The 14,306-nt window shown below is 46.3% G+C and overlaps 1 protein-coding gene across 2 annotated transcripts in view; it reads left to right on the top strand.

The window, feature by feature from the left end:
- The first annotated feature begins 649 nt into the window (after window positions 1-649).
- Window positions 650-14,306, top strand: part of RNF125 (ring finger protein 125) — a 45,080-nt gene continuing 31,423 nt past the window's right edge. Inside the window, exons 1-3 of one of the 2 annotated variants that reach the window (XM_078687363.1) lie at window positions 650-1,118; window positions 11,097-11,250; window positions 13,488-13,582. In XM_078687363.1, coding sequence (XP_078543489.1) covers window positions 952-1,118; window positions 11,097-11,250; window positions 13,488-13,582 — 416 coding nt within the window. In that variant the 5' untranslated portion in view covers window positions 650-951. The remainder of the gene's footprint in view (window positions 1,119-11,096; window positions 11,251-13,487; window positions 13,583-14,306) is intronic. The other variant, XM_078687362.1, reaches the window with a different exon arrangement.

The raw sequence follows: 14,306 nt of genomic DNA, 5'->3' as shown, positions 1-14,306 counted from the left end.
ACATGCAATGAAAAAAGGCAATTCATTTACCCATACATAATGAGCCGAATTTGGCCATTTCTAATATATCAGGTGACTCCTCAAGGAAAATTGCGAGTGTGTTTTCTGCAATGTATGACTTCCCTCCCAATCCCATTTCATATCATTTTAGATCAGGACGCAGGGGGATACAAGCAAATGTTCTTAAAATAGCGTCTGGTAATATCTAGGAAATGCATGTCCCTATTTGACGTATTAGTGACCTGTCTCGATGTATACCTCTTACCGGGGGAGAGCGTTACTGAATGCATGAAGCAGGGGTAAAAATCTACATGCAATGAAGACAAATATGCACACTTTTTACATGGGGATATAATTTGCAAGTGTGATTTTTTGCCAATGATAAACTCATTCGTTTATAATGAAAATGATCTTTTATGTGCTGTGACGCCTAATATATTGGAGCTTGGCCCAATGCGTGCCAGGCAAAGGGGCAGAGCTCTCCTGCATGGGCAGAGGGCCGCCGCTCCACTTTGCGTGCCAGCTGAGGCGGCAGAGCTGAAGTTACTTGAGGACAGGCTGGCTCCCAGGTCTGGGCCTGCTGCTTCAGCAGTGCGTCTGTGCGGGGGGCGGGGGGCTGGGGGAGGCCCCGGCCGGCCCATTGGGCTCTGCTGGGCATCTGGTTTCGGGTTTCACGTGCTTGTGTTTACAAAGCTGGCGGCCGAGCCAGCAGCTGCAGTTTCACAACAATAGCTGAGCTCTCGCTGCGCAGGAGCCCGACCACCAGCAGCGGGGGCACCAGCGAACCGAGAGGGGGGCACCTCAGCAGCGGGGGCACCAGCGAACCGAGAGGGGGGCACCTCAGCAGCGACGGTCCCAGCAGAGCGGGAGAGAGACGACGAGGGGCCTGGACACTGCGGCCACCGTCCTCTCCGCTGACACAGGCACCGGAAGGAGGGCAGAGGCCGAGCGATGGGCTCAATGATCGGCAGCGTGGCCCGGGGCAAAGAGGAGGCCGAGCCCCCGGTCCTCTCCTACCCGCCGCTGGGGGACTCCGGGGAGCCCGAGCCCTCCGCCTTCTACTGCTCCGTGTGCCTGGAGGTGCTGTGCCGCCCCGTGAGGACCCGCTGCGGACACGTGTGAGTAACCCCTGCCCTGGCGCCCCACGGGTCCTCGTGGCCACTCTGTGCCACCGCACGCGTGCGTGCCCACACCTGTGTCTCTGCACCCACAGTGCGCAGCTGACCCCATAAAAAAGCTGGTATGAAAGTTTTCCACAGCGGTCAATATTTACTGATTACAACATCTGTCTTTCACCCTACAGTGCTTTTCTGCATTCGCCCCCTTACTTTGTCTTGTTTTGCGCGCCTCTCTAATTGTAGCGATTGTTTTTTGCCCCTTCTCCACTCTTTGTTTTGTTCTCGTGATATTTCGAGTTGTGCATTCTCCCTTTTCTCCACAGCTGGCAGCGGCCCCCCTGGGATCGGCTATTGCCTTTGTGCTGAGGCCACGTGCTCACTCAGTACAGTAGCAGACTGGATCCCACACACGAGAGTATGTTTTTTTTACACCCCAAGAATGAAGAGACAAAACTTACTTTCTGTCACGATCTGTTTTAAAATAGTCACTTCCCCACCAAGTTAAGGAAGGTCGTGCACTTTTTAATCCCTATGTCAAGACTGTGTCTTCTATGTGAAGGGGGAAAAGTAAAACAAAGAAGGGTGGGGGTTGAGTATTCCAGCGGCAGGCACACTGCTGCGAGCGCAGTCCTAAAGCGCAACGGAGTGAAGCAAGCTAGATTGGTGCACAAAGGGCAACAAACGGTTTAATTGACGGTAAAGCGTCACAAAGTTACTTTATATTTATACAGTTTGAACATGGCTTCAAGGTGTTTGATGGCATGATAGGATATGATGACACCTATGATCTTTTTTTGGGGGGTAATCAAATTTCCACTATTTTCTACAAACAAAAAAATAAGTTTTAGAGCTGGACAGGAAGTTGCAGCAGCTCATGCCAGAAGCCACTTTTTCCTTAAGCACGTTTTGTGATTATTAAAGTGACAGAGGAAGTTGTGGCGGTTCACGCTCGGTGCCATTTTGAAAATCCACCTGTTGTTTGAGGCCTTTGTGCGATGAGCAGGTGGAGGCTGTCCACCTATGCATCCCACAGCTACCACATGGCGCACATAGCAGAGGCAATATTTAATGCGCCCAAAAGCATATTGAAAACGTTGGACCAGAAATGAAATGACGTAATCTGCGCAGAACAAGAGGTCAAAAATAGATATGGCATTTTGATTAAAAAAAAAAGAAGAAAATCAGGGACTGCCCCCGAAAAACAGGACTCGTCGCAGCTCTCGTGAGAGCCCTGAAACCCACGGGTGGACACTTCTGGCTGTGACTTGAAATTAGAAAATATGTTGGGGCATAGTCATATACTGCTTTTGTAGTACATTTTATACTACTAACATACTACAAAACGTTATTAAGTAACCTACGCGCAGAGGCCTCCCCTTTCTGATCTTTCATGCGGTGACCCGACTTTAAAAGTTAGACATTGGACCTAGCGCTACTTTGGTGGATCAAGAGATAAAACATGTTTTCATTAGAAACGTTCGAATTGTAAACAATGCGTGACGTTGAAGGGTGTCATGGTTTCTAATGCAAAAAGGGTACCACCCCCGTTAACCAGTTTGGTACTAAAATACATCCACAGTTATGTGGTGCAGTGGGCCCCTCTCACCACTGGGCTCCAGTGCCGCTGCACTGATGACCATTGCTCCCCTACACACTAAACCTGTAAAAATGCAGTAATGGTTTAATTATATCTGATATCCTGGTGAACAATAGCATATACCTGTGCAACAAAGCCTCAAATGCTGTCATCGTCCCATAAGTAGTTGCATTTCAGCTAAATTGCACGTGCATGCGGTCTTATTTGTAAATGTGCAACTCTTAAAAACTGCCATGTTTAAAACTTGACACGATGCATCATGTGTTTCTTTCTGACAGACATGCATTTCCTGCGCAGTGACAATGCACTGGGAGACACGCAGAGTGACGCATTAACTTGTCGTGAAGTGCCTGCATGTTTCATTTTAGTGGTGTTTTTGTTATATATTACAATAGAGAGAGGACTATTCCCCCGTTCCCACACACTAGAATCAAATTGCTGTTCGGGGTCGCAGATCCATGTAATTAGAATAAAGCCATCTTTCATCCCAAGTTTCTGTCCGTTGTGGAGCTGTGACCAGCATACATTGTAACTTCATAAACTCCCACTCCTGGCTGGCTGTGAGGCACTGCCAAGCACACGCTGATCACGTGAAGCCATTTTCTTTGTTGCAGTTCATTTTATGAATTATGGGAAAAAGCCATTTTGTAGCAGAAAGAACATTAGTGTTTTTTCAATCAAAAAGCAATGCACGATGAATGGTCCTTTGTGATGTCATTTTAACATTGCACCTTAACAAAAAGATTTCAGAAGGCATTGCAACAAAGAGTCGTGGTTCATTGTTAGGGGGCAGGCGATGATCTGTGGAACCCATTGGTCTAACACATCTACTGCCAAAATGGCTGCATCCTGCAGGCTACATGCTTAAATGCCGTCCTGCTAACTCTGCCTGTTACCCTCCCAAAGTCATTAAAACGAGTACAATTCAGTTGTGTTATCGAAGTAACTGTCAGTAAAAGAGCTACAGGGCTGTCGCAGCAAACGCTACAATAAACACAATACATATTTGCTTTGTTTTACAGCGCTTTAAACTGGGGATTAGCCTGTTTTTAAGCACTCCTGGGTTTATTTGGATGCGGACTTTCAGCCAAGCAGAGCTCTATTATCTGCCTTAGCATCACACAATTTGGTCACCTGTGGGTCCAAGGGTGTCTGTCAGTTGTGCTTCCACAGCTGGGCTGTTAGAACACGAATTTGCCACAACAGATTCACTATATTGGAGTGAACCGCCTCAGAAAGTTTCCCTTCGACCCTTTCCCTGGAAATACCAGGCGTATGAACTTGAATGCTGTTTAGATGAGCTGATGCTGGTTGGCATGCAGCCCGCTTTAAGGTATGGCATTGCATTTTCTTTTAATGGGTAACTCTAGACCTACAAAAAACAAGCCTCTCTCTGGACTTTGCTCTTCTCTTTTTTAGGTCTGGTATTAACAAAAACGGTTTGATTTTATTACAACAATGCATATAATTTTGGGGTTTTACAAAGAAAGTGACAAACCAAAACACTAACTCAAAGCCAAAAGACTGTCTGCCACAGCCCAGGCCTGTTGGCTTTGACAATGCTTATTTAGTCTTGCCTCTGAGCAGGCATATTGCCCGTGGATTAGGGGCTTAGACAAGGATGAAGAAGATCAAATTGGGGGTACTATACCACCCAACATAATTGATCTGACTCTAGGAGGACATTGGCACCGTACAAAACGTGTTGATAAGTGATTCTTTTCATTGTTCAGCCCTGATGAAGCCCTAAGGGACGAAATGCGTTGGGCTGATTGCAATTTGTTTTGATACAAAAAACTCAATAAAAAGTTGGTAGAACAACAAGACAGAGGAATTGAATTTATTTGAACCGTCTTTTTGGATGTATATGGACATTGCAACATATGAAACTTATTCATTATGGGATGTGATGCAGGGATTGGAATGTTTGGCTTTTCGATTAACTGAACTGCCAGCACCATGTTTATGGAATCAACAGTATTTACTATGCATGCCCTTTATAAAAGCCCATCTCTAATTTCCTTATTACAGGTCATTGTGATGCCTCTAGTCACCTGTAATAAAGAAATTACCTTGCTGCTCAACCGTAATAGGTAATTACAGTTGAGTTCTGACACCATAATGCCTGCTGTCAGAGCCAGCGGCCAGGATGAAAGGCAGGCCACGGAGCATAATTACAGTTGTAGTTTAAGCAAGAAAAAAACACAGGAACTGTTTTTCCTTCCTATTGTGTCTTGTTCTAAAAAGTGATCAGCAAAAAGGAGATATTAAAAACTCATGCTTATTTTTTCCACACTATAAGTCATTGCGACAAGATACAATGTCAGCATGTTTCACTGACTTACATTAAACAAAAATGTACTAACTGCTTTGTGGTGTTTAATTTCACAGTGCGGAGTCTGTTTTCTATTCTTCTTGTTTGCAATGAACATGAAAGAGCAAGACACCAAGGATTTAAGTGGTTTGTGGGAAGGGTAATGGTATCACCATGTATTATAAGGATTAATGTAGTCTCTGCCATACATTATAATGTTATTGCAAGTCACTAACGTCCTAGTTCTTCTATACTCTTCAGGGATCTGCAATATCCTTATAATTTATTGCAGGGATACTTTATCCCGTATATAATGGGTGCCCGATTGCCTTTGCAGTTATCCGTTCCACTGGAAAACAAAGAGGTGAAGAAGCAATGCAACTCTTTCGAGCGGATTTGCACAGTAGCTGAAGGGCAAAGAGGAGTCAGTAATGGAAGTGACCCTTGCCCCGATTCTGATGATCGAATGTTAATCAGTAACATTTGTGATGGACAAAGGCGCACGTGTCTGGTGATCCGGTCACTCGCGAGGCCTCCCCTCTCCAGCTGCCGCCACTGCAGCTGTTGAAGTTTCCATTCTATTCTTACCTCGCACGCCCCCTAGAGCTCAGTCTCGGTACTCACAGGTCTGCAATAGCACAGGAGAGAGAGCGGTTCTGTCTTTTTGAATGAAATGTGTTATTTTTGGTGCTGTGCCACAGTATCTATTGAACACGTGGCAGTGCCTGGTAGCATCAATGTTTGTCGTCTCATGGAGCATGGTTAGTAGCCCCAGTTCTCATATGTATAAGCACCAGCAGCTGCGTGGTGTGTCGGTCACAGCCTATGTTTTTCCAGCGCGCAGTCAGCGACACGTAATTCTTCTGTGAGGAATCGACTGCGTGTCTAATCTGACCAAACAACCCTTAAAACGTGCTGACTGCTTCACACTATACGCCGTGTTTGTAGGCCCGGATGGCAAGTGCTTCAGGGTTCCGTGTTTGACTTCTGGTTAAACAGTTCCACTCCTGGTGGTTCCACTCTGCCTTTCACCCTTCAGAGACTGGTAAAATGAGTACCGTTTGAATTGGATAACAATAAGCACCCACATTCCCTCACGACGCCATACCCTTTGAGCTTACCTTGCGTTCTACAGTCATGGCCGGGATTTGTCCTGGTGTCACTGTGAGAAGTAGGTGTGAAGGGGCGGTGAGGTAGGCCAGCAGCAGAGAGGAGGGGCAGCCCTGGCTCTGTAAGCTTCCAGCTGCGGCTCCACTGTGCCCAGTGTAAAGGTTTCTCACGTCTGGGTCACCAGTGCCTCAAGGCGACGGATACAGGGCGTGGCACGTGAAACTCCTTTTTTTCTTCTCCTTTTATTCCTAATGTCCATTGCTTTGAAAGCCCCGGCCGTGGCTGATAATGAGAGCCTACACCCTGTTTTCAAAGGGCATGGCTGGTGTTGCAAGACCCTTCCCTGTTAATCCTTTTTATATTGTGCTAAATACAGCCCTTCCTCTGTGCTCTGTGCACAATGCCTGTGACTGACACCCAGTCTGAGGGATTCATGTCTGAAATTCTCCTCGGAAGCTTCGAACACTGGGGTTCGAACTCGTGATGGATCGCCGCATTTGTCAGCGGCGAGCTGCCTGCACAGCAAGGGATCATACATGTTCTTCCCAATATGGAGCAAATCCTTGCATTCTGACCGTGCTATCAGCAGACCCCGGTGCTTTTAATGAGACATTTCTGGCACTTAACCAGCAGGGCTCTGACATTCTTTGAGAGAGCATCGCTGTCCCTTCTCAGGACTGCTGACCTGGTTACCACCAGTAACACAGCTTTGAAGGGGATCAAGTGGGGTTTAATGGAGTAAAAAGCTGCTTATCACATTAGCTCAGTGCCTTTATTTTTAATTGGTACAAAAGGGGGTGGTGATGGACGGAGCATCTGAACCAATCAAACACTCACACCCAGTCAACAGATCTGGGTTTAAACCATCACCGTTCTTTAGCCCACTCTGCCACCCCAGTTCAGACATGGCTATATGCAAATCAGTCTGACCCTGTGCCTCATGGGAACAGTCCAGCCCGAACTGCCAAGCCATGCCTTCCCTGGACCGGATTCAAGCTTCCTAGGACCGGTTTCTGGCTATCAGCCGTCTTCAGCCCGGCTTGCTTGAATCCAGTGGCAAAGTGAGCAAGGGACTCACGTCTGAGCATACCCTGCCAACTTATGGCGAACAAAGCGGTACAAAAGGGGTGGTGATGGACGGAGCCACTGGATTCAAGCAATGGCCATGTCTGAACTGGGGTGGCAGAGTGGGCTAAAGAACAGTGATGGATTAAACCCAGATCTGTTGACTGGGTGTGAGTGTTTGATTGGTTCAGATATCCGTCCATCACCCCCCCCTTTTGTACCGCTTTGCCGGTTATGTCTAGGCCCCTTTATAGCACTTGTCAGCGGGCACCTGTTGTGCTTAGTTGGAGAGCCCCAGCACTTTGCTGCAGGGTTGCTATACTTTAATTTGTCCTTTGGTGGTACTTTTATGGAGGCCCTTCACTTCTTCTAATTGGACAGCAGGATCACTCCTTTACAAAGATGCCTTACCATAAATGGGCCACTGCATGGACCTCTAGGCTGGGTTTGCTGTTCAGTCAAAATGGTAGTAGGGCTCTTCTTAGCAGCACCCAAACTTAAGCGGGACATCAACATCACCCGCACTTTTCGCCTGGTTCTCTGCACTCTAGCACAGTAGCCTTCTTCATGACCACTGTATATTTATGAGCCTTAAGTGGCAGCTCTGATCAGAACCCCAATATTTTACCAGCACTTCACATTAGGATCCACATATACTTCATGGGTTGGGACCAGCACTTTCGGGGGGTTTAACAAATGTACTATTGCTAGCAGCACGGCTTGTTCCCAACAGGACCTCTTTATTGTTCACTAGACGGTACCTGCGCTTGGTCAACAGGGCCTCAATACTTTCAGCAGGTCTGGTCAGCAATGCCACTTCTCACCACGTGCTGGTGCTTCTAATTAAATAGTACTAGCACTTATGGACATAGCGCTCATTCATTTAAAGGGGCAGTTGCAGCGCTGTTCTATACTGCTGATTTTCTCTTAATGGGTGAGTCCGATCGCTTCTCTGGAGGCCTGCTCTGCTTTTACTGGGACTGCGCCAGCATTTCTCTAGCAGCAGAAAGAACACGCAGGAAGATTGACAGGACCCCTCCCAATCCCCCACACCTCTGAAGAGAAAGAATAACACTGCAGTCAAAACACTAACCGGGCTGGACAGGTCGCAGGTCAGTACTCGTTTGTTTGCCCTCAGACACTCAGCAGCCAGGAGGCACATGGGTGTCTGGGTAAAGGAGGGACCCACTTTGGTATGTTGTGTATACACTCGATTGGCTCTTGGTTAAAGTGTAAGCAGCATGTCAAAAGCAATCAGGTACATAAGAGCTTAAGCGGCAGTGACCCACAGCCGGGTGTCACCACCTTCATGTAAAAGTACACAAGCCTGCTTGCCGCTGCACTCCTTTAGCTTGCATTTCCATTGATTTATTACAGTTAAAAACATCGAGATCTTGTGCAAGACATTATTTTGTTTTTTTTGCATTAGAAAACACAGTATTGCTTTACATGCATGTGTTGTGATCTAATTTGATTTAATACCTACGGACTATGCCATGAAAACACATCAATAGGGTATTTTGTTTCCAGATTTTGGGTGAATTACAGTGTGCAATTTTAAGTGTCTTTCATAAATCCTGAAAACCAGTGGATATCTATGTTTATACGTTTCGGCACCACACAAATTAGCCAGGGCGTTTCCTTGTTTAGAATATACATTGGCAGATAACATCAAAGGTAGATCAGCTAGTGCCTTCCTTAAACTGCCCCCCCCCCCCCCCCAGAACCGGGCAGTGATGGTGCCGCCACAGTCACAGTAATGTACTTTGTAGTCAGTATGCTTGAATAAATATGGTGGGCCTACTGGGACCCCACTTGAAGTATGTACGCCCTTTTAGGGGTTGGTGGTTGGTAAACATGATCCTTCCACCCCCCTGCACAGCATGCCGAGCTGCAGTCACTGCAAGTAGCACCTTCAGGGAGGCAGGAGATGGGAGTGGGTGCTGTAGAGTAGTGGACTCAATCGGCATTGAAGAGCTGCACATCTCTCTGCCACTCCTTCAGCACTAGTGCTGTGCTAAACCTTTCTTTTTGATTTTTACTTCTTACGAATATAAATAAGCTGGACTCAGCACTTTTGGTTCATGTTATAAAGTTTGAGATTCTCAACTTTTGCAAGGTGTTTGTGTATTTTTATATGATTTCTGTCCTTTCTTCAGACAGTCACGGATTTCTTCATAACGTTTAGGGATTTTCCAGCACATCTTATCCGTAGATTCTTATCAGTCTTGGTTGCTGCTAGGAAACAGCAGTGATGATCACTCCATTTCAGATACTCTGGGTTTGTTTCTTTAGTTATTCTTTCTCTCTTCTGAACTGATTAGATATTTTGACATTTCCTGCAGTTTCTTTTGCTCCGAGTATATTCTCTGGTGAGCATGTTGTATTTCACACTTCCAGAATGACTAATATAAAGGGTGGGATTCGTTACATATTAGCTATTGAATATTGTTCAGCTCATTTCCGTTTGTAGGGCCAAATAATCCGACCCTTTTCTAACATTGTTAGCTGTCAGATTCGAGCCCAGCTATTTTGATTCAGTTCCCGAACACCATCCCTAACAGTTCTTCTCCCTATGAAAATGAGGAGAACATCTCTTTAGCCAGATCCACGATGTTCGTGTTTTATTGAGAATTTTTGTTGGACTTTCTTCCTGTTACTCTACTCCTCCCTGTAACAAGAAAATGAGGGTCAATACATGTGTACTTCTTGTGCTGGACAGCAGGAACAGAATGTGTCCTGCAGATGCGATCAATATTTCCACACTTTTAGCAGCCCTCATGCAGAGGTTAGGTTAACACGTCACTAAGAGGCCATTGGGTCAGTTTCCCTTAGCACTAGTGACACAAATCCACGTTGCCCTGTCCAGGATACATTTCCTAGCTCAGTTTTATGTTCCTGTTTGCATCTGGTGGGTTCTTGCCTGTTTTCATTCTAGCTATCTCATGATCTTTAGGGATGTTCTTATTTTCATTCTAGTTTAAAATTTGTAAATGTTCCGCACTGAGTGTACGAACGAGCTGTACGGTTTGTTTGCTCAACACAATCTGTAGCTTTTCCTTAGTGTTTATTTTTTGTTCTATGTGGCCTTTTTTTTATAACATAACACTAACAATGAAGAAATCCAGAGGTGGGGGGTGGTGCAACCAGGCCTTTTGTTAATTTGCGAGGAGGAGTGAAGAGGCTGAAGGTAGTGGGAGGAGGCAAAAGTCCCTTTAGTGTTTGGTTTCCCATGGCTTCTCTCCTACTACACATCTGATACAGCAGATCGGATGTATGACGTTACAACGCATACTTTTACAACGCCTACCTTTACATCGCAAGTTTTACAACGCATACCTTTACAACGCATAGTGCTTTTGGGCGCTGGATAGTGAATCGTTTAATTTACTATTCCAGCTCCAGTCCCCGTGGATAGTAGGGAAGGTGTTGGATAGTACATTAAACCTATTCCCTATCCTAGAGCGCCCCCCAGCGCTATGCGTTGTAATGGTTTGCGTTGTAAAAGTTGCGTTGTAATGGTAGTTCGTTGTAAAAGTTTCGTTGTAAAGGCTGTATACCCAGCAGATCATGGGAAAGGGGGCGGTGTGTATATACAACATAACAATATAGGTTGGGTTGCTACCAGCAATAACCATGAGTTTTCCATCTCAGGATTCAGAGTGACATCATAGACAACACTGAGCTTTGCTCTTTCATTCCTAGAAAGGTTTGTGTAGGGTTCCAGGTAATAGGTTAAAAACTATGACCTCAGTAGCAAAACGCATTTTCAAAAGAGCTGCTAAAATGGTAACGGGAGAGAGGGCTAGCAACTATGCATTTGCATTTCTTTGTTTTATCCACAGATCTCATTGTGAATGGATTTTTATATTTTCTTTGCTTTGTTTTGAAGATTTTGCCGGTCCTGTCTCGCTGCAAGTGTTCAAAGCAACTCTTACGCCTGTCCCTACTGCCGAGCTCATTTGTCTGCTGAGGGAGCACCCGCCGCCGACATCATCAAGAAGATGAAGACAGTATTCCAGAACTGTGAGGAGTGTAAACAAAAGGTAGTGCTATTAACTGCTTTGTTGGCAGTCACTAGGCAGCCTACATTGGCACGATGAGAAGATTATGCTTCTCAGACATACACCAAAGCTGATTTGGCTGTTGAGTTGGTGCACAAAGCTTCAATGGCGCAACGCCTGTTATATTCATTCAAACTCCCACTTATATTTATCAATTATATAACCCGTAAGTGAGTGCGGCAGTAAAATGTCACAATCTGAATAATAAGTGATGCGTGTTCCCACAATTACAGATCGTTGCATGAAACAAAGAGATGGGGTTTTCTTCGTTGTATTACCCCCCTCTTTTAAAAAAATGCTGCTGTGTACGGAAGGCAAAGCCATATGCGCTTACCTATTCATTTTTACCACATGGCAATCCATCTATGTACAGACTGAGACTGTCTAATTAAGTCATCCTTCGTGAAGATGAAACCGAGTTGCAGAATATTTGAATTATTTTCTTAAATGCAACGTTAAGTTGCCAAGATAACGTGTCGAAACAAGAGGGATACGGGCTACTGACTGTTTGCAAATGGGCAGGGTAAAATATATTCTAGAGGGTATGTAGTGAAAATAAGAAGTCGCACAATGGGTGATGATTTGCAGGGCATGTAGCGAGAGACCTGGAGAGCTGGTCATAAAGTACTGATGAGTTGTGGTATTGTCTTGATGAAGGAAATTGGAAGGTCAGTCAACAAAAAGACACTAAGGGGTCCATTATGATGTCGGGTGGATTTCCTCCGCCAGGCTGGCGGTGGCTACCGCCAGCCTGGTGGAGGAAATCCGCCCGACATCATCAGCACAATTCCCCTCCGCCATATTAGGATGGCAGAGGGGACCGTGGCGGTGCGAAACACCGCCCGCCTGTTTTCCGCCCCGGTCGCCTAGCGACCGGGGCGGAAAACCTGTAACATGGTGGCGGTGTCTGTTAGACACCGCCCGCCATATTACAATGGGCTTTCACCAATGCATTTCCGTGGCGGCAATGCCGCCACGGAAAGGCATGCAGAGACTCCCTGCAGGGCCAGTTGCGGGCCCCCTGGGAGTCCGTGGCTTGGGGGGTTGCACATGGGGGGTACCTATGGTACCCCCCCGCATTTCAAAGTGCAACATGGCAGGCACCGCGTGGTGCCTGTCATGTTGCACTTTGAAAAGCAAAAGGTGCACTTTACACATGGCAGCGGGCGGAGATTTCTGCTCCGCCCGCCGCAATTGCACCCATACAGGATGCGCCCGCCTGTGTGGCGGGCGCATCCTAATTCCCTGATCGGGACCCCCGCCCTTAAGGCGGGCGGTCCCGGGTCCCGATGTGATGGCGGGCGGACTAAGTCCGCCCGTCATCATAATGGACCCCTAAGGGGCCAATTTCGATGCGGTAGGATATGGCTCCGAGCGTTGGTCGGAGCCATTCCTACTGCATCATAACCAACTGGTCGGATTCCTTTCCGGCCGACCCATTAGGATGGTGTCAGTTGGAAAGGAATCCTACCGGTCTCTACGACTGGCTTCCGACGGGCTTGGAGAGCCCGTCCGCCAGTCGGAATTACTTCGGTAATCTTAAAGGCGGCTCTTTCCGCCCAAGGGATTACAATGTCAGATTCCTACAGCTTTTCTTTTCAGGCCTTTCCGACATAGAAAGGCTGTAGGAAGTCGACTTTGGGGGCCCCAGCAGGGCCCCCCATGGGTGCACGGCCTCAGGTTGGAGGCCGAGGGGCAACTATGGTGCCCTCCTGTTGATCCCTGCACCCTGTGGCAGGCACCTTGGGGTGCCTGCCATGGGGTGCAGGGATGAACTGCACCTCGCCATTTTACCAAGAGAGCATTCATTCGGGTAGAATACACGCACCCATTGTACAGATAAGGAGTACAACCGAACAGTCACATCCTAATTGGTAGGTCGGGACCGCCGAAAGGAGGTCAGTCCGTCCTAGTACGGAAACAATGTCAACATCGTAATTAGGCCCTAAATAATGAATTTTGTTTATACCTGGAAATCTACTGTGTATCCAGGAGAGCCAAATTTATGCCATATTTTCAGATTACTTACATAGGGTCAATTTACATACAGTGGATTTAGAAGCAGCTCATTTACATATTAGTTATCCTTGAGAAACCTTGTTTGAACTTGGACCTATGTTGAATGTCATTGCCATAGAGAGAATGTATTGCAGACAGGTCTCCAAGACAAATGCCTCGATTTGCAAAGTAACACAAACTATTTTTGCCATTTTGCACAGGTATGCCTGAGTGACATGAGGGACCATCTAAACATGTGTGAGGACTATTTAAAGAAGTATGGACCCCTGCAGGAGCTTGGTAACTGCCTAGCAAGGTATAGTGTACTGAACCGAATAACAAAACCAACCAGTAAATCTTAACCTCTACCCTGTCACTTTGCACACGAAGTAGTCACACTTTACCAGAGCCACATGTTTACACGCCCCAGGACCACATTGTAAGGAGAAACTGGTAGAAATACCTGTTTATCTGCATGCTTTATTGTTCTACAAATCATTCATCACAAGTGCACACGTCCGTTCATAAAAATTAACACAAGGCACTGGGGTTAAAGTTCACCAAGAAGACTTAACACAGCCAAACAACTCCAACATCAGAGGGATACTTGCGAATTCCGTTTTTAGTCCTTTTCTAGTTCTTTCTATACTGTTGGTGGCACAATATTGCCTGCTGTGTACCTGTGAATCAAAGGCTATCTCCCCCACTCACCTTTTACATGCTGCTGTGGCCTAAGGACCCGATCGAACATTTTCTCATTCCTTAAACACTTTTAATACCGGACCCGCTTTGCAACTTTTTGGAGTAATAAGCTCCTGAAAAGTTTTGGGGATCTTCCCCAATATCACTTCTTTGAAAGTTCACCAATAGTTCTGTTGACAGCACAGTTTTCCACATGCATTTGCCAAATGCAGAGAGGTTGTACAGGCATATTTAAAAAGAAACTCGTAAAATATTCCATTACAGTAGGATCTGGTGCAGTTCCCAGGAGTATTATTTCTCTGCAGCATATATGTTCCTATAGGCTGCACCGGTACTCA

The sequence above is a fragment of the Lissotriton helveticus genome, chromosome 4_1, assembly GCF_964261635.1.
Source record: "Lissotriton helveticus chromosome 4_1, aLisHel1.1, whole genome shotgun sequence".
Taxonomy (NCBI): Eukaryota; Metazoa; Chordata; class Amphibia; order Caudata; family Salamandridae; genus Lissotriton; species Lissotriton helveticus.
This window is presented reverse-complemented; position numbering and strand designations above follow the sequence as displayed.